The 27724-nt window shown below is 43.7% G+C and overlaps 1 protein-coding gene across 1 annotated transcript in view; it reads right to left on the reverse strand.

The window, feature by feature from the left end:
- Positions 1–5256: 5256 nt before the first annotated feature.
- mtr (5-methyltetrahydrofolate-homocysteine methyltransferase) overlaps positions 5257–27724 on the reverse strand; it is a 31185-nt gene continuing 8717 nt past the window's right edge. The window contains exons 10-23 of the mRNA XM_034107172.2: positions 27268–27420; positions 26769–26876; positions 26553–26653; positions 26102–26169; positions 24803–24923; positions 24165–24246; positions 22362–22460; positions 16509–16584; positions 16067–16222; positions 11052–11251; positions 9886–10086; positions 9614–9806; positions 8780–8892; positions 5257–7749 (exon numbers count right to left, since the gene is read on the reverse strand). Coding sequence (XP_033963063.1) covers positions 7660–7749; positions 8780–8892; positions 9614–9806; positions 9886–10086; positions 11052–11251; positions 16067–16222; positions 16509–16584; positions 22362–22460; positions 24165–24246; positions 24803–24923; positions 26102–26169; positions 26553–26653; positions 26769–26876; positions 27268–27420 — 1761 coding nt within the window. The 3' untranslated portion in view covers positions 5257–7659. The remainder of the gene's footprint in view (positions 7750–8779; positions 8893–9613; positions 9807–9885; positions 10087–11051; positions 11252–16066; positions 16223–16508; positions 16585–22361; positions 22461–24164; positions 24247–24802; positions 24924–26101; positions 26170–26552; positions 26654–26768; positions 26877–27267; positions 27421–27724) is intronic.

The raw sequence follows: 27724 nt of genomic DNA on the forward strand, positions 1-27724 counted from the left end.
AACAACTCATGGACATGTTGACTGCAGGGGTTTTGGCTTTTGAGTTTTACTTTTAATCCATGCTTAAAAAAAAGGTAAGACGTTAGTGCCTGAGAGATGAGTGTATGTATACTATACATCTACATTGGCACAAAGAAAAGTGGTCGTTCAGCTGTTTGACTACAAACAGACTTCAATTTGTCACTGAGGGGGAGGCGTCAGATTGGGATTTAGCCCCTTTGTCCTACACTTCCCATAATTCACCAAATGTATTGTATTAGGCCATTGCTGTATGGTATACCAACTTATTTCAAAGTCCTTGCCCCAAATTTGTTTTCCTATATTAAAGCGCAATCTAAGATGATATCATTATGACATCATTAGGGCCATGGGCGTCGCAGCCATTATATGAGGGTGGGACAAGTCCCCCCAACCTTTTTCAAATGATTAGTTTAGACCCCCCCACTTTTACCATGTGGAAAGTCCGTGAATCGGTCTATCCACTCGCCGCACTTTGTAGAGCGCTGTGTCAGTGCTTCACTATCAAATCCATTCCACTTGCTTATTGAGAGAATGCCCAAATCAATGAAACTCCGTACCATGTTTTCACTGCTACTTTGTACTAAGGCAGATTCTCACATAGCGCGCATGTTCAAGGAGTGTTGTCATAGTTGGACAGCTATGACCTGTTGTATGAAGCGATGCCGGTAGCGGAGGTAAGGCACACACACCAAATGTTCAGGAAATGGTTAATACAGCAAAAATCAAAGCTGACAATCTCTTGGGCCCAATCCCAAATCACCCCCTCGACCCTACCCCTCCGGGACGAAGTGAACTCCGTCTGTAGCCACACTCGCAGCTGAATGAAGTTCCCTCCATTAAGGGTTAAGGGTATATATACAGCGGCAAGCTTTGGGATGGCCTCCCCTCTCTCCGGCAGAAACAGGAAGTGCTGTTGTAGGTACCATATCTGCTCGGGTGGATTTCCGTCGCATCCGTCATATCCGTCATATTGTACGGCAACTCAAGAGGGCCATCATACATGGTCAAATTCTGAACATTTAAACCTACACTTCATTCTTTACTTTGTCCGTTATTATATGTTTACATTTACATACTGTGGCAGCGGGGTGTGGTTAGGGCGCCGGCTGCTGGAGTGAAGGGAGTGGCTCGGCCGGAGGCCAGACAGCTGATCGGAATCAGGTAATCAGTGCCGGAATATAAGCATGTCGTAACCTGGTTCTGGCCTGTTTTGCAGTAGGCGGGATCTTGGAAGGTCGCCAAAGGACCTGTGAAGGTTCCCACACGGGCAACGTTGGAGACCCGTGTATACTTTGTTTGGAGCTAATAAACGCCTGTGATAAACCAACCTGCTCTTTCCGTCCCTATTTGAACCCTGTGTGAGCGGAGAGGCTCACAGTGGCGCCTGAACAGGGACATCATGTCGGAAGAAGAATCCCCGCTGGGTCAGGCCCTCCAACGTCTCGCTCACATGCAGGAGACCATTACAGCGACAGCAGAGCGAGGCTCTGCTCGGGATCGCCTCGAGCCAGCGCGAGGACCGGGCTCTCCTACGGGAGCTGCTGCAGCGTCCGGCAGCTCGGGAGGCCGATCCCGCTACCAACCCGGCACAGCGGCGGCGTGCGGGTTGCCGGAGGAGGTTCTGTGTGGACTACCGCAGGGTGAACGAGGTGTCCAAATTCGATGCTTATCCAATGCCCCGGGTTGACGAACTCCTGGATCGGCTAGGCACTGCTCGCTTTTACACGACGCTGGATTTAACCAAGGGCTATTGGCAGATTCCCCTTTCTCCAGAGTCTAAGGAAAAAACAGCCTTCTCCACTCCGTATGGTTTATACCAATTCATCACACTTCCTTTCGGGTTGTTCGGAGCTCCAGCCACCTTCCAGCAGCTCATGGACCGGGTGCTGCGTCCCCACTCTGCATATGCTGCTGCTTACTTGGATGATGTCATCATTCACAGTGAGACATGGGAGCAGCATATGCAGCAGGTGGGGGCAGTGCTCGAGTCCCTGAGGCAGGCGGGGCTCACGGCCAACCCGAAGAAGTTTGCGGTTGGACGGAGGGAGGTACGGTACCTGGGGTACCACTTGGGCGGCGGGCAGGTGCGGCCACAGGTAGAGAAAACAACCGCCATTTCAGCCTGTCTGGCGCCCAAGATGAAAAAAGAGGTCAGGAGGTTCATGGGGCTGGCCGGCTACTACAGGCGGTTCATCCCGTCCTTTTCGGAGCTGACCAGTCCCCTGACCGACCTGACCCGAAAGGGTGCTTCAGATCCGGTCCAGTGGACGGAGCGGTGTCAGCTGGCGTTTGAGAGGGTTAAAAAAGCCCTCTGTGGTAAGCCGCTTCTGTATTCTCCTGACTTCTCTCTCCCTTTTGTGTTGCAGACCGACGCCTCGAACAGTGGGGTGGGGGCCGTTTTGTCCCAGCAAGTAGAGGGGGTCGACCGCCCCGTACTGAACATTAGCCGTAAGCTCGCCCAGAGGGAGGTGAACTACAGTACGGTGAAAGGGCGCCCCAGGAGGTAGTACCGCAGGGCGCCGACCACCCTGCGGTACTACCTCCTGGGGCGCCCTTTCACCCTCTGGTCGGACCATGCCCCGCTCCAGTGGCTCCACCGCATGAAGGATGCCAACGCTCGGAACACTTGGTGGTATCTGGCGTTACAGCCTTTCAACTTCAAGGTGATCCACAGGCCGGGTAACCGGATGGTCGTGGCTGATTTCCTCTCTCGCTCAGCGGAGGGGGGGGGGGGGTGGAGAGTCAGCTTGCGGCCGGCGGGATCCCGGCCTGAGTCGGGCGGTGGGGGTATGTGGCAGCGGGGTGTGGTTAGGGCGCCGGCTGCTGGAGTGAAGGGAGTGGCTCGGCCGGAGGCCAGACAGCTGATCGGAATCAGGTAATCAGTGCCGGAATAAAAGCATGTCGTAACCTGGTTCTGGTCTGTTTTGCAGTAGGCGGGATCCTGGAAGGTCGCCAAAGGACCTGTGAAGGTTCCCACACGGGGAACGTTGGAGACCCGTGTATACTTTGTTTGGAGCTAATAAACGCCTGTACGCGTATACGGCCCGCGAGACAATTTGGTACGGCCCTCGAGGTAATTTATAAACACACGCAAAAAAAAAAGAAAAAAAAGAAATCTAGACCGCAAAAAAATTAAACAAGCGAGTGCCTGTTTTTCCTGGCCAAGGTCAGGGTCCATGAACACAACACGAGCCTAACGTGTCATCACGTGGTATATGTCTCGTCTGACAGGGATGCAGTTCTGACGGAGAGCATCGGAACGTGGCTCGGCACTTCAGATAAGGAGCCGTACACATGCTGCAGTTTTTGCGTGGCTGTGTCTTTAGTTGAAAGCCCAGTGGCGATCTGCTCATCTGTGATACTGATCACAGTCAATAACTTTGTTGTTATTAGCATCTGGTTAGCTAGCTATGCTAACAAATATAAGAAGCTTTTTCTACAACCAGTGAGGTAAAGGCACATCTATATATGATCATTATAGTTATAAAATAAGAGAATAAAGGAAACAGGTATAAAATACTATATGACAGTAAAAAAAGTTGTTATTAATAAACAAGAATACAGTTTGAAAGGGGAGTGATTTGTAAAATATCCATAAAGAAAAAGTAAATCTGTTTACAGTTCTGTTTCATCTGGTGTTGAGAGATGTTTCCATAGATCTCTTCATTTTGCTCTCAAAGTGCACCAGATTGATGCTTTTAACTTCAATATTTAATAAAAAATCTTCCCGGGGGAGCATGCCCCCGGACCCCCCTAGATGAGCTTAGGTCCCCCCCACTTAAATCATGTCCACATGGATAGGAAACTAAATACATTTGCACACATCTTGTGTCCATATCTTTCTGTTTTGGTGGTCATGCCACACCGTGCACGTGCATGCATGCGCGAGTCATGGTGAGATATCTGGATTAAGAGGTTGCTCTTTCTTTGCACAGCATGAAAGAAAGAAGAAATGAATGTTACATGATATTTATCATGTAAACAGGGAACATGAATAACCCGATCTCTCTGTGCTCATGTAAACACCATATCCCCAATATGATCATAACCGGGATAATACTCATAAACGGCTTACTGATGTCCATGTAGAGACGCAGTCAGTGTGTTTTACTAGAGCCTCAGTTCGATGAGAGACTATTTTCTGAGTTCTTTACTCTCTCTCAAAATGGTAATGTGCATTATGTTTTAATTATACTTCTTATCATTCAGAAGCTTTTTGTGTGTGTTTATGTTTTACTGAGTGCTTATAGGCAATTTCTATCCCAGTATTCAGTTAACTATTTATTTTCTGTGCAGATTACAGACTAGCTAATATTCTACCTACTGCTTGGGACTTTGAGTCTTCAAAATGTCCAATGTCACAGACTGGGACTTACTTTAGAGTCAGTTGTATTTACATTCAGTATGACTTGTTATGATTCAATGTGAAAGAGTATACTGCTCAATAAATAATGATCACTTCTCCACCTCTCTTGACATCTAGGCGCTTGAGAGTGAGTCAGAGGCAGAACACAGGGACAGTGGAGAGAGGTCCGTTGCTGAGGTGAGTGATGAAAGGGAAATGACAGTTTAGAGTCAATTGTGATGTGGACTCTCATCCAGAATGTTAAGGAAATCAGTGGGATATTAAACAGGAAGCATTTCAGTCAAGGGGCATCATGTGACCAATATAGACTGAAGAGCAACATTTAAGTCGATGATACCATTCCTAGGTGAACTTAACATCTGTATGGAGTCAGATCAGTCTCAATATTAATGCTCTCAGAAGGATTCACAAATGTATTTTGCGATTTATATATAAATGACTCTCCACAACAATATCTCTCAATGCACTCACAAATATGTATTGTTGTATATAAATGTACAAAAAAATGGGCATTTAAACTGCTTTTTATTAATTCAAATTAATCAAATATGTTTCCTTTCTTTACTACTGGATGAAATTACAAAATGTACCCATCATTTTCCTCATGCTAGTATAGCCACATAAAAGTATCAAACCACCTGATAAAATGCACCAGAATACAGGAAATATATATATTTTTAAATGTCCCCCCCACATTCAGGATGCTTCCTACGCCCATGATTAGGACCAATTTCTTTTTCAGACTTGAGAAAGCTCCACCAGAAAGCTTCACCAAAGACATGTATCCACTTTTTTTGGCTAGAAATGACATTTATTTAAATATATGTTTTTCCTTCACACCAAAGATTTAAACTCAGAGAAAGACAAAACAATGTTGCAGTGATTTATTCTCAACGAAACACACCGTTCTATTGCTCCTGTTTTACAGGGTTTTCAATGTAATCATCATGTATCAACAACTCTTGTTAACAATGTAAGAAAATCAAACTTGTTAAAAAATAGTTTCATTCAAACTAAGATCAGACACTGCAGCACATCAGGGCTTTTAAGACACATGTGAAATGCACTAAGCTAGCATCTAATATAAACATTTCAAATTGAACCCAACATTTTGGTATATCCAGAGACTTTGTGATCCAGGATCATGGAATGAGTATGTTGTAAAGTCCATTAACAGTATAACACTGATAGTACCTGGTAACATGTCAACAGGATGTGGATGTTGTGGGAGAACTAACTATACCTCAAAGTCTGAAATGCTGTATTTGTTGTTGGCAAAACTGGAATTAAATAACATTTGATAAAAACATCCAAGGGTTATCCCATACTAAATGAACCCTTCAATGGAATTATAATAATCTATCTAATCTTATTATATTTTTAATAAAATAAGAGAGTTTAGTCTTAACAATTGAGTTTAAAGCATCCTTTTTTAAAATCATGCTTCTACAGTTGATGAAAAAACATAAAAATATATTATTATTTGTGTTTTCATCACAGCCATACATTTGCAGCAAACAGTTTTTTTGTTTCTTATCAAGTCAGAAAAAATATACATTCAAGTTTGTTAAAGTGTTTAAATGCTGGTACAGTGGTTTTTCCTGCGTTGAATAATCATTTACAATACTTCATTTGTATCATTAAGTTGTCACTACTGATTTGTTCAAAGCACTGTGTAGATAAAATGTGTTATGCAAAGTAGATGAATATGCATACTTCTTAATAAAATGTGCTACAGATCTTTGTGTCGTATATATCACCTCGGTAACACTTGGAAGATAGGCATTAATAAAACCTGGACACGGCTTTAACAATCCCTCAGAAATGACATCATGAATTGACAATCAGCCGTTATTAACTAACCAGATTACAATAGTACACTAAATCTGATTTGAGTTACACAGATACTGTCTCACTGGGAAATAAGCGTATGATAGAAGCTTGAAACCATTGGGTGCTTGTCGTACGTTCAGATGTCTGGAGGCTGAAATGTACTGCGACAATTTTGATGGATACAATTATCAACAGAACTGAGTTATTAACAAAGGAATGAATCAAAATAGACTTTATCTTAATACAACGTATTCACTGAGCCTCTGACTTAGTCATTTTTTCAAGAAGACAACCTTTTCGGAAGGCTCCTCTTATATATTATTATGTTTTTTATACTTTATCAAGAATCTTTTATTTTTTAAATGCACCATTTAATATAAACTTGACCACTTTGGCACTTGAGTAATAAACATAAAACCACAAAACATGTGTATCTAAAAACCTCCATGCAAATGTTGATTTAAAAAAACTCATTAAAATAAAGATTTAAAATGTTTTGAAATGAACTGAAATAGATATATCCGTTGGTAAACATCTAACTTTCCCTTCCATATACACGTTTAAAATAATTGAAATTAGTAAAAAAAAAAATGAAACCACAGATGTCCAGGGTGGGATGAATTTGTTTGAATTGATTTGGTATGAAATAAAGATTCTGACATTGACAGCCGGGTATATTATAATGTGGACTGTTTACCACAATACCTTTTAAGTGCAAATACATTGTTCAGTACCTCCAAGGTTAGAACTGTAATAAGAAATACATGTTGACTGTTGCCAATTCAAGTAAGAACAGATCCTGAGTCTTGTTCCATTAAAACATTTGAATTAGTTCAACAGTGTTAACTTTCTTTGAGAGTGGGTTAGAAAGACTTGGTATAAAGACTGCTGTTTCTCCCTACTTCCAGTCTTTATACTGAGCCAGGCTAACCGCACCCTGACCACACAGGAATCAGCACCAAACACATACACAGAGAAAGGAAATTGGCACATTTTCTAAAAGGACGAACTTTTCCTCCCTTATTAAAATAACCATAAACACGGATGTGTTCAATGTAGTCAATAGATAAAAAACAGCGTTGTATAACAGTTCAGAGCGGGACAAATAAAGTTATTAGGACCCAAACCGTGAACAGTTGCTAAGAAAGTATAACGGCATAATAAAAGTGAGGACCATGTGAGCTTACATTACATGACAAAAGTAAGCTTGTCATAACCCGTTAGCGAAGAGAAATATAAAAACACACTGGTTCTGAAATGTTGCTTACAAATGTTGAGTACAATTATAAAACCTAGAGTGTTTTAAAATAAGAAATGTACTGCTGATGTCAGTGAATCCCTGTTTGAGGGCCACAGTGAGACGTTGGACCCTGTGAGTGTGTGTGAGTTGCACCCTGCTCTGATCCCTCAGTGGTCCAGTTTACTGCAGTGCTCCCTCTCTACGCCTCACTGTCATACCCCAGCACTGGAGCCAGCCACCTCTCCACCTCCTCCACACTCATCTCTTTCCTCCTGGCGTAGTCCTCCACCTGCAACAGAGCATTTCCACACTGTGAACCGTCCACACTCCTCCGTGTATGTTCACATTTCTGCTTAATGCTCATTATTTAAAAACTATATTATACTGCACTTATTTCAGAGTAACTTATCATATTCTTATTGTGTTTCCTTTTTTGTATATTTATATTACTTGTCAAATTTACTTTTCTTGTTTGTTTAAAAAAAAAAAAATGTACACACTCCTTTTTGTGTAAACTTACTTGGCAATAAACCGGTCCTGAAATATAAGTGAGGCGTTTAGATTCCCCTCTGTTACAAATCCTTCATCAACATATTAGTTATCAAATCCCAGCTAGGATCCTTCTATTGTTTCTTTATATTTATAAGGTGAGTCTCAACAGTTACTTCAAATATGACTCGAGTCATTTAGCATTGCTACGACACGGTTAGACTCTAAAGGAATGGATCAAGCAGAACCAGAGATAATATTATCCTGTTACCTGGCATCGACTTTACCCACAATGCAACTTAACCAGCTCACGATTCAGTGACCTGATAAGCTCACTTCTTTCTTGGGATTTTAAATCACACAAGGGTATGTATCATAATGCACCTGGAGGGACATAAAGGCCTGATGTACGGGCGGTAACACTGTGTGTGAACGTAGAATACAGCTGCTGGTGTCTCCCAGACACGGCTCAATCAGAAACAAGCCTCTTCTCTGTCACTCTCCTCCCCCGGTCAATGCATCCTTCCTTCCTGGTGGCTCGTGTCTTTATGTTTAGCAATCACCTCTTCTACAGGAAGCAGTTATCCATTTGTGTTTTTTGAGATCTTTATGTAATTGTTATCTTTTTGGTCTGTCCTCCTTGCTTCTATTGCATTTCATTTGTTTTAAATAGTCTGTGGTTCATTTCCGTAGTTCTGCTAATAAGTAGTAAGATGACCGTTATCCAGTTGTGATGCAGGTCTATCGGTGTTCGTGAACTTTCTGAAAGGGCTCTCATTCACATGTTATGCAGTGACGATATGAGGTAAGATGGGGATGGGCAGTCTCACCTGCTCCTTGGTGATCTTCCCCACAGCAAAGTATGTGGCCTGGGGGCTGGAGAAGTAGAGTCCAGACACAGAGGCAGCAGGCAGCATGGCCAGGGACTCTGTCAGACAGATACCTACACACACACACACACACACACACACACACACACACACACACACACACACACACACACACACACACACACACACACACACACACACACACACACACACACACACACACACACACACACACACACACACACACACCACACACACACACACACACACACACACACACACACACACACACACACACACACACACACACACACACACACACACACACACACACACACACACACACACACACACACACACACACACACACACACACACACACACACACACACACAGGCTCAAGGTGAACACAGACGCAGGAAATAGGATAACAGCAGGTCAGTGTTTTACTTTCAATAAAAGACAAGAGCCACTGATAAAAAAAATTAAAAATGGAGAATGGCCGTTCCTGTTCTTTAATGGAAGGTAGAAATTGAAAGCTAATTATGATTGCTTTTTTCCGAACTCAAATCTAAATCAGTAAACCCCTACTTAAAAGTAACCAGGTTACTACAACTGCGGCACGTAACAACAGTGCATGTAGTTACTACAGTGCATATCCATGTGTGCTTACATGTAGCCTGACTACATGAGGACAGGTGAACAGGCTGAGAGGAGATAATACATTTCATTGAACTATTGAAAGGCTGAGGAAACCTTGGACGTGCATCTCCTCTGAAACAACAGGACAGCATGAGCAGCCCATCAGCAGCAGTAAGACAGTGAAATGCTCACCGGTCTTCTCCTGGACCCCGGCCAGGCTCCACATGGTGGTCTTCTCTGTGTGGTCCGGCTGGCTGGGGTATCCAGCTGCAGGTCTGATGCCCTGGTACCGGATTCTGTGGAGGTCTGAGGCCTGCAGAGCCTCGTCGGTGCTGTAGCCCCACAGCTCCTTACGCACACGAGCGTGGAGCTCCTCAGCGAAGGCCTGGGCGGGGACAGGGTTAGCAGGAACCAGAAGACACAGAGGCAGCAGGGACTCGTTAGCAAAGCAACACTCGACGTACCTCAGCCAGGCGGTCGGCCAGCGCTTTGACCATGATGCTGCTGTAGTCATCTCCCTGAGCCTGGAAGTGCTGACTCAGCTCCTCAGCTCCAAACACCCCCACAGCAAACACACCAATGTAGTCCGACACACCGCTGTCCAGGGGGGCAACGAAGTCAGACACACACAGGTAGGGCTCGGAGCTAAAGCTGTCCTTCTCCAACTGCACACAAAGAAACACACACACACACACACACACACACTAAATTACTACCGTGGAAATTAGTTGCCCTTTATTTTTGGCTGCATTTTCAAGGTCACAATCAGAAACGGAAGAAGAACAAAACATTGAAATCCTGAATACTACACCTGACAAGCATGCAGGCACCACCCATCAGCTGGTTAACGCCTCCCCATGGTGACGCAGCACAATGCTTTGTTTATGCCTTCTGTTCTCAGACAGTTAGGTACTACAGAGGTCAGATATGTTCAATTATATAGTTATTATAACCATGTAATATTTTGTATCTCATTCCCATTTTATGTCTGACATGCCGCTCCCAATTGTCTTTCTTTCTAATAACTATAAAATACACAAACATGTTTAAAGCTTTTCTTTAATGGAAAATTACAATTCAACAATCTTTTCATTTGTCCATTTATTTATGCGCAACTATTTATTTATTAATTGAAGAAGAAGATTGAAGATTCAACTTATTGTCATTACGTAGTACAGGTACTATGCAACAAAACGGTTTCTCTGCATTTGACCCATCCTAGTGTTGGGAGCAGTGTGCTGCCATTATGTACGGCGCCCGGGGAGCAGTGTAGGGAACGGTGCCTTGCTCAGGGACACCTCGGTAGTACTGAACTGGTGACCTTCCAGTTGCCAAGCCAAGTCCCTATGGACTTCGCCACCACCGCCCTAATTAATTGATTAATCAGTGTCTATCTAGAAGAATGTAAAGTTGTGTGTAATATATTATATGCTGCCCTACACATACCAGAGGAGGGGAGAGGCCTTGTGCTGTTCACTGCTGAATTATAAAAGAATACATTTTTTGCATGGATGTACATTTGATCAGCACATAGTTATATCTGAAGCTGGTTGGTTGGTCATGGCTGATCAAGGGGAAATCTAAGGCAGACGCTGAACTTAAATAGTCCTCCACTGTTTCTTAAACTCACCTGCTGCCTCAGGCCGTGGAAGGTGGCGATGGGCTGGGCATCTCTGGTTGCCGGGGCGTCCTCTCGGTACACTCTGATGTCATCACCGTCACCCTGGGCGGGCCAGAACCCCACTAGGCCCCGCCCCTTCAGACTGCCACTGTCAATCATCTGGTGGAGCAGCCGCTGGGCCTCATCGAAGACTCGCCGCGCTTCAGAACCTGCAGGAAGACAACACTGCTCAGACATGGTATCATCTCCGTGACAACCAGGCTGGGAGACATCCCACTGAATCACTGCTGCCAGCGCCTATGTGTTATTTAGTTGTAAAGTTATTGTAGCTTTCAATGTTGGCACTGAAGATTTCACTGCACTATTCTCCAGTAACTGCCTTTAAGTCACAAAGCTATGCACCACATTATATACATATTTATGAGATACTTATATTTTATTTATATATATATATATATATATATTTATATATATATATATATATATATATATATATATATATATATATATATAAAATGTTTCCCTCAATCAACTAACGTCTAACAATAACATCCATTGTATAGTGTTAATCCATGGGGGGATATTCATCTAACTTTTTGTGAATAACATGAATGTTAATACATACAATATTAGTATGATAGATAATATAATCATTTCAACATGATACTTTAATTAGTTTGTAACAATTATCTAAAAGAAAACAGGACAAACTGTCACGATCTGTCTTTATGGTGTTTTGTCTTGTCTATATCTGTCTGTGGTTCCCTGTCGTTAGTTTCCCTGGTGTGTCTGATTACCCGATTGTGTTCACCTGTGGCCCCTGTGTTTTCTCCTCCCTCCTCACCTGTGTCTTGTTTGTGTGATTAGTTAAGACGAACCGACAAAGACAGACAGAAAAACCAGAACTTAAATACACATTTAAGTTCTGGTTTTTCTGTCTGTCTTTGTCGGTTCGTCTTGTGTCGACCGACACAAGTCCCCTCTCAGGTCCCCTGTCGAGTCCCTTCTCGAGTTCCCTCTCGAGTCCCCTCTCCAGTCCCCTCTCGAGTCCCCTCTCGAGTCCCCTCTCGAGTCCCCTGTCGAGTCCCTTCTCCAGTCCCCTCTCGAGTCTCCTCTCGAGTTCCCTCTCGAGTCCCCTCTCCAGTCCCCTCTCGAGTCCCCTCTCGAGCTCCCTCTCGAGCTCCCTCTCCAGTCTCCTCTCCAGTCCCCTCTCCAGTCCCCTCTCCAGTCCCCTCTCGAGTCTCCTCTCGAGTCCCCTCTCCAGTCTCCTCTCCAGTCTCCTCTCGAGTTCCCTCTCGAGCTCCCTCTCGAGCTCCCTCTCGAGCTCCCTCTCGAGTTCCCTCTCGAGCTCCCTCTCGAGCCTCCTCTCGAGCCTCCTCTCGAGCTCCCTCTCGAGCTCCCTCTCGAGTTCCCTCTCGAGCCTCCTCTCGAGCCTCCTCTCGAGCTCCCTCTCGAGTTCCCTCTCGAGCCTCCTCTCGAGCTCCCTCTCGAGTTCCCTCTCGAGCCTCCTCTCGAGCCCCCTCTCGAGTTCCCTCTCGAGCCTCCTCTCGAGCTCCCTCTCGAGTTCCCTCTCGAGCCTCCTCTCGAGCTCCCTCTCGAGCCTCCTCTCGAGCTCCCTCTCGAGTTCCCTCTCGAGCCTCCTCTCGAGTCTCCTTTCAAGACACCCCTCCAGTTCCCTCTCGAGTCCACTCTCAAGTCTTCTCTCCAGTCCCCTCTCGAGTTCCCTTTCAATTCATCTCTCGAATCTCCTCTCGAGTCCCTGTTCAAGACACTTCTCAAGTCCCCTCTCGAGTTCCCTCTCGAGTCCCTTCTCAAGTTCCTTCTCGAGTCCCCTCTCGAGTCCCCTCTCGAGTTCCTTCTCGAGTCTCCTCTCGAGTCACCTCTCGAGTCACCTCTCGAGTCTCCTCTCGAGTCACCTCTCGAGTCCCCTCTCTCTCTCGAGTTCCCTCTCTCTCGAGTCCCCTCTCGAGTCCCCTCTCGAGTCTCTTCTCGAGTCTCCTCTCGAGTCCCCTCTCGAGTTCCCTCTCGAGCTCCCTCTCCAGTCTCCTCTCCAGTCCCCTCTCGAGTTCCCTCTCGAGTTCCCTCTCGAGCTCCCTCTCGAGTTCCCTCTCGAGCCTCCTCTGGAGTTCCCTCTGGAGTTCCCTCTCGAGTCATCTCTCGAGTCTCCTTTCAAGACACCCCTCTCGAGTCTCCTCTCGAGTCTCCTTTCAAGACACCCCTCCAGTTCCCTCTCGAGTCCACTCTCGAGTCCCCTCTCGAGTTCCCTCTCGAGTCCCTTCTCGAGTTCCTTCTCGAGTCCCCTCTCGAGTTCCTTCTCGAGTCCCTTCTCGAGTCCCCTCTCGAGTCCCTTCTCGAGTCTCCTCTCGAGTCACCTCTCGAGTCACCTCTCGAGTCTCCTCTCGAGTCCCCTCTCGAGTCTCCTCTCGAGTCCCCTCTCGAGTTCCTTCTCGAGTCTCCTCTCGAGTCCCCTCTCGAGTTCCTTCTCGAGTCTCCTCTCGAGTCCCCTCTCGAGTTCCTTCTCGAGTCTCCTCTCGAGTCTCCTCTCGAGTCCCCTCTCGAGTCCCCTCTCGAGTTCCTTCTCGAGTCTCCTCTCGAGTCCCCTCTCGAGTTCCTTCTCGAGTCACCTCTCGAGTCTCCTCTCGAGTTCCTTCTCGAGTCACCTCTCGAGTCTCCTCTCGAGTCACCTCTCGAGTCTCCTCTCGAGTCTCCTCTCGAGTCTCCTCTCGAGTCACCTCTCGAGTCTCCTCTCGAGTCACCTCTCGAGTCTCCTCTCGAGTCTCCTCTCGAGTCTCCTCTCGAGTCCCCTCTCTCTCGAGTCACCTCTCGAGTCTCCTCTCGAGTCTCCTCTCGAGTCCCCTCTCTCTCGAGTTCCCTCTCGAGTCTCCTCTCGAGCTCCCTCTCCAGTCTCCTCTCCAGTCTCCTCTCGAGTCCCCTCTCGAGTTCCCTCTCGAGCTCCCTCTCCAGTCTCCTCTCCAGTCCCCTCTCGAGTTCCCTCTCAAGTTTCCTCTCGAGTTCCCTCTCGAGTTCCTTCTCGAGTCTCCTCTCGAGTCTCCTCTCGAGTCCCCTCTCGAGTTCCTTCTCGAGTCTCCTCTCGAGTCACCTCTCGAGTCTCCTCTCGAGTCTCCTCTCGAGTCTCCTCTCGAGTCACCTCTCGAGTCTCCTCTCGAGTCACCTCTCGAGTCTCCTCTCGAGTCACCTCTCGAGTCTCCTCTCGAGTCACCTCTCGAGTCTCCTCTCGAGTCTCCTCTCGAGTCACCTCTCGAGTCTCCTCTCGAGTCTCCTCTCGAGTCACCTCTCGAGTCTCCTCTCGAGTCTCCTCTCGAGTCACCTCTCGAGTCTCCTCTCGAGTCTCCTCTCGAGTCACCTCTCGAGTCTCCTCTCGAGTCTCCTCTCGAGTCTCCTCTCGAGTCACCTCTCGAGTCTCCTCTCGAGTCTCCTCTCGAGTCACCTCTCGAGTCTCCTCTCGAGTCTCCTCTCGAGTCACCTCTCGAGTCTCCTCTCGAGTCCCCTCTCCAGTCTCCTCTCCAGTCTCCTCTCGAGTCCCCTCTCGAGTTCCTTCTCGAGCTCCCTCTCCAGTCTCCTCTCCAGTCCCCTCTCGAGTTCCCTCTCAAGTTTCCTCTCGAGTTCCCTCTCAAGCCCTCTCTCGAGTCCCTACTCAAGTACCGTTGGAGGTTCCGCTGGGGGTCCTGCCAACCCTTTGTCCTGTCCCGTTGGAGGTCCCGCCGTCTACTCTTCTGCCGGGGGTCCTGCCAGCTCCTTGTCCTGTCTCGTTGGAGGTCCCGCCGTCAACTCTCCTGCCGGGGGTCCTGCCGGGGGTCCTGCCGGTCCTGTGTCCTGTGCCGTTGGAGGCCCCGCCGACTGCTCTCCTGCCGGGGGTCCTGCCAATCCTGTGTCCTTGGAGGCCCCGCCGACTGCTCTCCTGCCGGGGGTCCTGCCAACCCTGTGTCCTGTGCCCTTGGAGGCCCCGCCGACTTCTCTTCTACCGGGGGTCCTGCCAACCCCGTGTCCTGTTTCGTTGGAGGCCTCGACATTACATGTCTCTCCGGGGGTCCTGCCAACTCCTTGTCCTCTTCCGTGGGGAATCTTGCCGACACCTGTCCCACCGGCTCTGGTTACTGTCCGGTCAACACCGGCTCCTGCCCGGTCCCCTGAGAGCTGTGGTCTTCGCCCCTCCTCGAACTCTGCCTTGCCCCCGGGCCGCCCGCCCGAGAACCCCTTTTTGAACTCTGCCTAGCCCCCGGGCCGCCCGCCCGAGAACCCCTTTTTGAACTCTGCCTAGCCCCCGGGCCGCCCGCCCGAGAACCCCTTTTTGAACTCTGCCTAGCCCCCGGGCCGTCCGCCCGAGATCCCTTCCTGGTCCTCTGCTGTGCCCCTGGGTTGTCAGCCCAGACCCGTCCTCCGGACCCCCTCCACCCACCCTGCTTGAGGTTTTGGACTTTTGTGGGGTTCACCTGTGGCCCCTGTGTTTTCTCCTCCCTCCTCACCTGTGTCTTGTTTGTGTGATTAGTCTTGTGTGTATTTAAGTTCTGGTTTTTCTGTCTGTCTTTGTCGGTTCGTCTTGTGTCATGACTAGTTCGTCGGTGAGTGTTCTGTTTTGTCTCTGTTTATCACCTAGCCTTGAAATAAAGGAATTTTCACTTTATTCTGCATTTGGGTCCTGCCTGCTTCACACACCGTAACACAAACGACCGTATTAAATTGTCAGTAACACTTCCTATGACACACATGGATAAAATAATCAGCTTAAAGCATTGTTTAATTAGAGTTACAAGAACTAACACAAATTAATAAATTAATGTCATATTATTAAACAGTGCTATAAACAGATTGAAATGCATTGTAAACACTCCTTGAAAGTCTTGTGAAAAGAAAAAATGAAGTTTTCTTCGTGCCATTATACAGAGTGTCGAGTTCTGTTAAAAAAGTCAAATATATAAGGGCATTTATCAACATGTAAGCAGCATGTGGTGTCGCAGGAGAGATGTCTGTGGAGTGATTGATGATAACAGAGGTGGAGCTCATACCAACAGTCTTGTCCTTGAAGATCTTGGGGTAACCTCTGTTGGGGTACTTTCCCCTCAGCTGCCACACGTCAAAGAAAGGCTTCCAGTCGATAAACTCCTCCAGACTGTTCAGGTCGTAGCGGTCAAACACACGAGTACCCAGAAAGTGAGGACGCACTGAGACACGGGACAGAGAGCGGTCCATGCAGGCATGAACAAAGTATTACATTCAGCATGTCTTCTGTATCTGCTCCTTCTAACACCACACTGAAGATAGGGCTGTATTCAATGATACGACGTTTCAAAGCATTTTAATGATGTTGTGAATTGTTTTAGTGGTGTGAATTGTTTAGTGGTGTGACGATATGACAACAGATTCATTTGAAATCCTCAATAGAAATGTTAAATGTATATAAAGGTTTTGCTTTGATAACATTGTAATAAAGTGGTGTGGCTGACTGACCTGGTGTGGGCGCAGAGAGCCAGTCTATATGCAGAGCCTTGTCTCTGGCCTGAGAGAGAGACAGGTACCGACGGTCCTGAGGACACACAGAGAGAGATTACATTTTATTTATATTACACATTACAAGTGAACTTAATATGGTCAATATTACATGCATGCGCAAACACACATCCACTGAACTGTAAAAAAGTATTGATATCATTATTATCAGCTTATATACAGGGATGCAAACTCATCAGGCATGAAAAAGGTGACAAGGATCCGAGCCCCTCGACCCCACGGAATATCGGCTTTAAAATGAGGAATTACAGAGGATTTTAGCAGTCAGAACAACTAAAGCAGCTGTGTTAATAATAACAGAAATGCCAAAGAGTCACATCTAATAAAAATATATAAAAGCATTTATTTTAATTATGTAGCAGTCAGTTTATAATTTTGGCAGCACTGTTGAGCATTTTGAAAATGTATTTTCATGCCTCTGTGCAAGGCTTAGTCTTTCTATCTGTATGGCATCTGGTGTAAAGTAACTAAATTCATAAACTCAAGTACTACTTGGGTACAATTTTAAGATACTTGTACTTTATTTAAGTATTTCAATGTTTTGCTACTTTGTTCTTCTTCTCCTCTACAGTTCAGAGGTAAATGGTATTTAATACCTTTAGTTACTTTACAGATGTGGATGAATGATGTGAAATATAATCAAGTGTTGAATCAGACTGTAGTTCCACCTGGAGTAAATCCACCAGCTACCCTGCAGTCTACAGAGTCATTCAAACTAGCTGCACCTTCACCAGCTTTGAGAACACTTTCATGATCAATCATTATAAAACACATCATATATATTATTCTGAAATGGACCGATCTGCACAACGACTACTTTTACTGTCGCTACTTTCACTATATTTTGATGATAATACTTTTGTAGGCTACTTTTATTTGAGGAACATTTTGATTGCAGGATTGTTCCTACATTCTGGTACTTCTACTTTTACTCAAGTACAAGACCTGAGTACTTCTACTTTTACTGAAGTACAAGATTTGAGTACTTCTACTTTTACTCAAGTACAAGATCTGAGTACTTCTACTTTTACTCAAGTACAAAATCTGAGTACTTCTACTTTTACTATAGTACAAGATTACCCAAGATCCTCAGCTTGAAGCTCGTTGGATGTTTTAGCCGCAATGCATGTTGGGATATGATGTTATGATATCCGAAAACATTTAAAAAAAATAAAAAATACTTTATTCCGAGTGTTCTTGCTTTTCTCTTTGAAAGTCATCACATAACGGCATTGTAATACAAATACACGGTTCGGCTGTATTACATATTACATATCTGACGTAGTTCTTTATTTATAGAGCCCTGATGAGAAGACTTCTGGACAAACAGGAGAACTACCGCCAAAACTGAATATGTGACTTGGATCGTAAATATATCAACAATTAAACAACATCTTGCATTTCTTTTCACACAATACATCTCCTTGCAGTATCAATAGTAATTCGGCTGACTTTTATATTTGATCCAATTGGTAGATAGGTTATATTTACACTATAACGGTGCACAGCTGATGTAAAAACATGAATAAAACTACACATCTTCAGATGTTATACATACATAAGTGTCCTACACTAATAATACAAAGTTATTATTAGTATGCTGTGTGTACCTTGTCTGCACCGCCTAGTGGTTAAAGCACGTTATTGAATTATTTTTGTTGAATAATGTTATTTGATGAAAACAATATTAAGAGTACATACTTTCATAGGTGGAAAGTAGAAGGTCAATGATAGAAATATAGAATATAAAAAAAAGAAGATACTGTAAGTGATCTCTACAATAAAACAGTTTAGTGCTGGATGTACAAAGATATTAATATGAGGATGTGCAAAACAGACAAACTAATTAACCTTTATTAACACATTAAAGAATACTTTAGGTTAAGGTCTTCTTTCAAATAAGAAAAAATCTACAGATAAATATTAAGCCTGACAAAGTGCTTAACGTCTAATATATTGCTTTCCTGCAATGTTAACTATGTTGAAGAACTTATTTTAACTGCTATTATACACATTAATTATACTCTTATGTATGTAGATTAGAGATGTTAAGATTCACCGATTCGCATCGGTGCACCGGCATAAACGTTCAAGATGCGAGTGCACCGGTTGAAAGAGTGCACATCGGCTACAGTTTGGGTTGAACCGGGTTGAACTCGCGATGCATCGATTGCGTAGCGTCTTTGCATCGGTAAAAAAACGATTCATTCATATAAAATCCCCTCATCTTGTCAACGCTCAGCAGAGACGATCTTTAATAATAATAATAATAATAATCCTTATATTTATTATAGCGCTTTATCAAAGACTCTCAAAGCGTTTTACATATACAGATCATGGTCATCTACTGTGGACAATACCCACAGGAGCAAATTCGGGTGAAGTGTCTTGCCCAAGGACACAACGGCCTTGCGACGCAGTGGGGCGGGAGCGGGTTTCGAACTGGAGTTCCCCAACGCCCCCTTGATCTGATGATCAAACGCACAGACCACTGCGCCACCCGTCCCTGATCTTTGATATTTTCTTCGCCACTACGGAGGCCGAGAGTCTCAGTTATCAACACACACGTAAGTTGAGGAGAAAGAGAAACACAGCGCAGTAATTTTTGGTTGAAACTAAGCCAGAAAAAAAAAAAATATATAAATAAAATCGATTTTTAAAAATAATATTCGATTATGGAGACTGTAGCGAATATGCGAATAATCGAATAATCGCTGGCATCCCTAGTTAGTAGGTCAGAGTAATTTACCGGAATAAATTATCAGGACCTCACCTATACTCTAAACACGTGGGAGAAAATAAGTTTCTCGCTAAACGTAATTGAGAATGCAGTTTAGTTCTGTGGGAACGTAATTTTTAGGAGACAGGGTTGCGGGAGGGGACATTGACAGAGGATTACTCAAAAAGTACACAGTAAGTACTTCATAGTACTTGTTGTGGGAGTAGTTTCACTAGTAGGCTACTGAGTCCAACAGGATCGATCTCACGAATAACTATTGGTAGAAAAAATAATAACAAACTCGAGAGACGGCTGAGTGACCGCAGTGCAGAATCGCTGTATAGTTGAAATCTCCTAACAATGTTGTCCATTTTAGACACAGGCCTATTATATTTCCAGCCCTCAATAACATTCATTAACTGGGCTCAATATGTGTCTTGGGGTCCTTCTCACTTCGGTTAAATTAAATCCTTGCGTCCCTCACTTGCGTCGTTTCCCTCCCACCAGGGAAGCTTGGAGAGACGCAAGGAAACCACGAGAAGCAGGGAAATTAGTTTTAAGAGCAATGGGACGTCCTTTCCTCCGGAGCGTCACGTGAAGCGACGTCCGTTTGTGATGACGCTGCACAGCTGATCGTCTGACAGCAGCTCTGTCCCCGTTATTTCCACAAACACCCCCGCCTCTGTTAGCACACATTTACTGACACAAACATTTGTATCATCTGTTGTAGACCCAAATACATGAAATAAAATAAGAACTAATTCTCAAAAAAGATAAACGCCATTCTTAAAATGTATAAGCGAACATTAGTTGGATTAATATTGATTAGAGTGCACAATAGAAATAAAATAATTGAGAGAAGAAAAAGAGATATGTTATCTATCAAAACCCAGTTAGATTAACATTCATTGGATTGCACACTTTGTGTGTTTGTGTGGATATGTAGCACATTAACATTTTAATAGCACTTAATGACTGAATGGAAATGACAAATGAAAATGTAAAACGAAAAAAGCGATCATGAAAATGTTTCCAATAAATGAATAAAATGATTTTTGACCACTTTGTTGTTCAGATATATCACATATTTGTAACTAAATGAAACATGAATTGAAGCAAAACACAGTATAGACTGAGGAGTGACTCCCGTGAGGTTCATGTGTTTTCTTCACTCCGCTGGGAAACTGCTCTCATGTCAAGAAGCATCAGATCAGTGCATGTGCTGCATCGTCCAATCAGTGAGCGATACATTGTAAGGGGGCGGGGCGAGTGTCTGAGGATTTCATCGAAGGATGGTCTGGTGGTTCCTCCATTATCGCTCCTCGCTCCTCCGGCAAACATAAGGCCATTGGGACGCTACTCAAGATGGCGCAGACAAATCAACTTCCGGTGAGACCGAGAACGAGGAGCAAGGAAATGAAAAATAAGAGAAGTGAGAAGGGCCATTGGCTGTTTTCGTTGTGAAAACAAAATGGACCGTAGATACACGGATTGGCCGTCATCATCTGCGCTCTTATTTTGAAAATAAAGAAAAACGCTTTGTATTTCAATTTTGGTTTTTCAATATGAAAACCAAAATCAAATATTCAGTCGTTTTTTGTTTTTGAATATCCATTTGTGAAAAGAAAATCCAATGATCAAAACATACACTGACCATGATGGCACATAACAGCTCGCGGCTGCAGATCACACAAACGACCTATTTTGGGTTCAAAACGGCGAATTTCGCCGAAAGGTGACAAGTTTGCATCCCTGTTATATAAGACTAAGATAGAAGGACTGCCAAAGGATGTGAATGGGAGACAGTATAAGAAGGATTGGATACACAGCTGTGCTAAGCAAGGGATAATGTGCAGCGAGGCGGTTATTATGGGGACAAGAACACCCGACAGGCTGTTCAGGAGCCCGACGCGAAGCGGAGGGATCTTGAACACGCTTATTACATGGCCACATTCTCAACAAAGAAACAATATTAATTTAAATGCTTTTATAGATTTAGAAAATATTTTCATTGATTTAAAAAATAGTAGGCTATTATTTATTTTTAAATTAAATGCATCCGCTAAGAAAAATAGTCCGTTGTTACTGTTTGAACTACGTAGCAACAGCAGGAACTGCTTCGACCTTTTTGATTACAGATTTGAAAACATCGTTGCTTGCTTTAAAAGTAGCACAATTCATTATGTCAAACTTTGGAAAGTATCTAGATATCCCTGCCCTAATGCCAAAGTAACTGGCAACTGAATATGTGTCGCCGTTTGATGTCTATGTCTGGACCGCTGCGTAAAAAGGAGGGTTTCTGCCCTGTTACTTCTCCGCTGTTTTCTTGTCCCTCTTCTCTTGTCGGTTTGAAAATACATACATAACTGATTCCACATTATAGAATACTGGTTGCAGAAAAGAGACAGTTCTAACTGTAGCAGTTGCCCCCATATTCCTGACAGTGATTGTCCATAGTTGGTTGTGTTACTGCACGCATTAAGAGTGAGCCACAAGCATCACAACTGGACGGTCCTAAAGGCTCAGTGGAGATCTGAGGAAGTGCTGAATAGATTTACTGATGTCATGAATGTCATGTGGGGCCGCCTTAAATTACCCCATTGTCATTATGTCTGTCATGAGAATATCATTAAAAACCTTCTTAAAGTCAGCTGTGGCATCAAACTAAACTAAAACAAACAATATTAGGGAATCATTGTTGGCCAGTGAAGACTGAGAGAGAAAGAAAGGTAGAGAGACAGATGGTTTGATGACCTGAACATTTGGTTTACATTTGGCGGATTCCCATTACTTTAACTAGTTCCTGTTGTCTTATCTGATGCTTTTGTGACGACTCTTCTATATTTTCCAAACTATCACACTATAGAAGATCGAAAAAAAAGAGAGATTCTCAGACTGCCAGTTCCACACTAGAGGCTTTCAGAAGTGTGTCCGTCTCAGTGTTTGGATGTTGTTAAGGTTCAAGCTACTAGATACAATGCTAGCATCAAAGATGGTTTGCTGTGTGGGTCATTGGACCTAGAGGTATGAAATGTACTCTAGTGTGTGCTTGTGTTTCTACCATCCATTCTCACCTTCAGGGAGTCGTAGTGCTCCTGTCTGATATCCTCGTACTCCTCCTTCAGCTCCTCAAAGTACTCCTCCCTCATGACCTCGTCCAGGAGCTGGGAGCACTGAGGGAGGGGAGGAAACACAATTATTATTTATTTTCATTTGGACTGATTCAACTGGAGAGACTGATATACCTTTCAAAGCTGTGGACATATCAACTTATATTATCTCTCTTATCATCAAATGCAATTAGAAATGATTGTCCCCCCGTGTGTCACTTCCCTCGGTTGGTTCGTTTTTTTAACTGAATTCATGATGTTAATGTGGTACCTTGTTAGACTGCGGCAAATAAACTGTGGAGTTCTGGACATCTCTTATATTTTCTCATGAGCTGATGGACTTACTTGCTGACACATATCTTTCACGGCCCCATAATGGTCTAACTCAGGGGTGGGGAACCTCCGGCCCCCGGGCCGTATATGGACCGCGAGACCTTTTGGTACGGCCCTCGAGGTAATTTATAAACACACGCAAAAAGAAAATAATTAAAGAAATCTAGACTGCAAAATAATTAAAAAAGCGAGTGCCTGTTTTTCCTGGCCAAGGTCAGGGTTCTTGAACACAACACGAGCCTAACGTATCATCATGTGGTATACGTCTCGTCTGACAGGGGTGCAGTTCTGCCGGAGAACACCAGAAATGTCAGTACCCATAAGGAGCCGTACACATGCCGCAGTTTTTGCGTGGCTGTGTCTTTAGTTGAAGGCCCAGTGGCGATCTGTTCATCTGTCACACTGATCATACAGTCAATAACTTTGTTGTTATTAGCATCTGGTTAGCTAGCTATGCTAACGAATATAAGAAACTTTTTCTCCAACCAGTGAGGTAAAGGCACATCTTTATATGATCATTATAGTTATACAAAAATAAGAGAATAAAGTAAAAACTGGTATAAAATACTATATGACAGTAAAAGTACTATATGACAGTAAAAGTTGTTATTATTATTATAAATAAGAATACAGTTTAAAAAGGGGAGTGATTTGTAAAATATCCATAAAGAAAAATAAATCTGCTTACAGTTGTGTTTCATCTGGGTGTTGAGAGATGTATCCATAGATCTCCTAATGTTGCTCTCAAAGTGCACCAGATTGATGCTTTTAACGTCAACATTTAAAAACACATCTTCCCGGGGGAGCATGCCCCCGGACCCCCCCTAGAGGAAGTTAGGTCCCCCCCCCCCCCACTTAAATCATGTACACATGGATATGAAACTAACTACATTTGCACACATCTTGTGTCCATATCTTTCTGTTTTGGTGGTCATGCCACACCGTGCACGTGCATGCATACCTGAGTCATGTTAAGAGATCTGGATTAAGAGGTTGCTTTTTCTTTGCACAGCATGAAAGAAAGGCCAAATGAATGGGCTGTGATTTTAGTTTTTTTAAGCATAGGTCAATCATTTGTACGGCCCTCGGAGGATGTTGAAAAAATTGAAATTGCCCTTGAGAGGAAAAAGGTTCCCCACCCCTGCTCTAACTATTTGTATTTTGATGCTGATTATGACGTAGGCGCAGGTTTAAACTTTGTCCAAAAAACCCCCCACATTTGAAAATCCTCAGGCATCATATATATCCCAGATCTATTCCGCTCTTAATTCAAGCCCACTCAACGTAGTCAGGGTATTAAATATACAAATGTGCTTTAAATTAAATCAATGTGCAAATAAAACATGTTTTATACTCATAATGGGATATTTCCAGCCCATTTAAATGAGTATGTTTCGTTAGGCCATAGGGTAGTTGAAGTGAATAAAGTCTTACCACCACCACACTCCGGGAGGCGTCCAGCACGTGGACCACAGGGGAAGTGTATCGAGGGGCGATCTTCACTGAAGTGTGTGTCCTATCAAACACATACTGTATGACCATGACAGTATTGCAAACGGAGGAACTTCCTTATATTACTTTTTACGTATTACCTTACAATAAATGTATAAATTATATTTAGTAGAGATCATAGCGTTTTATAACACTCTTATGATGGTGTACTGTAGACAGCTGCTTCATCTGCTTCAAATCCATTTGACTATTTAACAAGATTATTATTTTTTGAATATTTGTTAAATGCTTTAAATCCAATGTACCTAATTATTTATTTTTTGTGAATTCAATTAGATGTAAAACATGTCAATTTAGTTCATTAATAAGTTAATTTAAGTATCTTTTGGCTGTCAATAAATATGCGCTGAGAGGCAGGACATGACACACATGTCTATATATGGCAGGACAATGAGACACAGATTAGATTAGATGGTAAAGTATTTCTATCAATCTTTTTGTTATTTCAGATTATACCGAGAACTCCTTTGGTTACTTTTGAATGAAGGAAGATTATGTTGATATGTTGTGTTAATATGCCGCCGCGGGGATCACATAATAAATATTGTTTTGTGTGTTACTTTGATGTGGTGGCTCCTCCAATCAGCAGGGGTGTGGTCATCCCCAGTCTCTCCATCTCTTTGGCCACATAGATCATCTCCTCCAGGGAGGGGGTGATGAGCCCGGACAGACCGATGATATCTGCAGAACAAAGTCAACAGACCCCACATGACTGCTGCTGCTGTTAGACAACATGGTGTCTGGTCCATGACATCACCTGAGGTGCACTGTATCTACTGAAGTATTTCAGTTGTGTGAACACAAAAAAAAAAGGAATTTTCTCTGATTTACTTGCAATTAATTAAATAAAAGTATTCTCATATAACTGTATAATGATGATGCTTTTTTAGGTCTGTTTTTTTAGCAAACGGCTTTTCATTTGGAGTTCAGATCCCTCAGGGCTAGGTAATGCCAACATTGAAGCTGCTCCTTAAACACCTGAAATAACTCGATCTAGTCATAAATAATAATGATGTTGTATGGCCTTTCGCATTGCCTTAAAATAAAGAGACTTTTCCCAAAGTATGATATTAATTGAATCAACTAATTATCTGGATTCATTAATTGTTATGTAAGGGATAATGTGCAGCGACGCGGTCATTATGGGGAAAAGAACACCGACGCGAAGCGGAGGGATCTAGATCGGCATGAAGGTGTTCTTTTCCCCATAATGACCAAGTCGCTGCACATTATCCCGCTTATTACATGGCCACATTCTCAACAAAGTAACGATATGACTCCCAATATTAATTGTAATGCTTTTATGGATTTAGAAAATGATTTTATTGATTTAAAAAATAGTTACGAAAAATAGACCTTTGTTACCGTTTGAAAAACGTAGCAACGGCAGGAAGGCGGAGCTTTTTGATTACAGATTTGAAAACATCGTTGCTTGCTTTAAAAGTAGCACAACTCATTATGTAAAACCTTGGAAAGTATCTAGATATCCCTGCCCTAATGCCAAAGGAACTGCACACTGAATATGTGTCGCCGTTTGATGTCTATGTCTGGACCGCTGCGTAAAAAGGAGGGTTTCTGCCCCGTTACTTCTCCGCTGCTTTCTTGTCGCTCTTGTCTTGTCAGTTCGAAAGCCAAACTGTATACAGTTAAATCGAACGGACTCGTTTGTGCAGATGTGAGCGTCCTTAACAACGGTCAATAAGTCCTTGACAGTGGTCTGTCTGTTCTGGATTAACAACCTGTCACATGTTCTGAATTGACCAATCAGAATCGAGTATTCAACTAGGACCATATAATAAGTTATTTTAATGTATCTACGGCATCTAACATTGACGATATGTAATGTGAACTGTCCTCACCTGCTTTCTGTTTGACGGCCTCTCTGAGGATCTTATCACAGGGGACCATCACACCCATGTCGATCACTCTAAAAGAGAAGAAACATGAAAAATACACACAAGCTTTACTCTTAGTTTCTTTCTTTGTTCTTCTGTTTGTAGATTTGAATAGTGAATTGTACATTTGAAACATGTCAATGTGTCGGAGGGTGGTGCACCAGGACACCACATTGAGAAAGCTACTAGTGCTTCATTACAGTGTCAGAGTTGAACTGCAGTTACTGTGGGCCCAGCACCAGGGGCTCTGCTGTTTGACCAGATACAGTAACAGCACTGTTAATCCTCACAGCATTTCTAAATCTGCTTCTGAATGATTGTGTTGAATGCCAAAGACAAATATAGTAACTGTTTTGTCAAACAAAAAAGAATGCTCAGAGGAGATTTGAAGTTGGAACTCTAATGTGAGTTTTACCTGAAGTTGTTGCAACCCAGCACCACCCCCACAATGTTCTTTCCAATATCATGGACGTCTCCCTTCACTGTGGCCAGAACTATGGTGCCCCGATAGGGGTCCTGCAGAGGAGGAGAGGAAATGAAGCGTCAGGGAACACTACTTGTAGGTCTGCAGAGAAAATCTTTTTGATCTTTTTGATAAGATCTTGGACAAAATAAGAGTTGCAGTACTCACCATGTCCTCCGTAGAGCCGGACAGAGCCTTCATCTCTTCCCTCTCCTTCTCCATGAAGGGAATCAGATGGCCCACCGCCCTCTTCATCACCCGGGCAGACTTGATCACCTGAAACACACCACGATCGGAAGTTAAGCAAACTGATCAAATACAATTGTGAACATAAAATACATGTGTCTTGTAAATTCACGTTCTGTCTAAAATCAGAAACATCTGGCTCTGGGGCCATAGTGCTAACCACTGCCCCCCCCACCCCCGTGTTGGAAACAATACATGTATAATCAGCCCTCCTTCATGCAGTTGCCATGGATGGAATTCAAATGCAATGTTAAACAAACTCTATTTGAAATACGTTACAGTCCCAGATTGATGGATTATAATCCTGATATCTGTGAGCAGAGACAATCAGCATTACTCAATAGAAGATTAAAACAAGTCAATTTACAAACGTTGCCAACCATCAACAAGAAGACTATCACAGAATAAGAGCTCCTCCTACCTGTGGAAGGAACATCTTCCCAGCTCCGAACAGATCCCCCACCACCTTCATGCCGTTCATCAGGGGCCCCTCGATGATGTGCAGGGGCCGGGTGTAGCGGCCCACCTGAGCCCGACACTCCTCCACATCCTCCACCACATGCTTGTCTATTCCCTGACAGCAGCAACCCACCATGGAGCATTATGGAAGACATGAAAAGAGATGAGACCTTAATCGTCAATAGGGGAAATCATTTGGTTTTGATATTTCTTAAATAAAATATAATGTGTCCTTGTTAATCTTTAAGTTAGAAAATAAAGACAAGGTGAAACAAGGGCTGGAAAGTTAATTATATGAACATCTCTTCACATTCTTTCTTCTCAGCATTGTTTAGCTGTGCACATTGTAAAACTTCATTGTTTGTTATTTTAATAAATAAAGTGAAATGTTTTTTTGTTATAGAAAAACTTAAGAATAG

The sequence above is a fragment of the Pseudochaenichthys georgianus genome, chromosome 19 (assembly GCF_902827115.2).
Source record: "Pseudochaenichthys georgianus chromosome 19, fPseGeo1.2, whole genome shotgun sequence".
Classification (NCBI taxonomy): Eukaryota; Metazoa; Chordata; class Actinopteri; order Perciformes; family Channichthyidae; genus Pseudochaenichthys; species Pseudochaenichthys georgianus.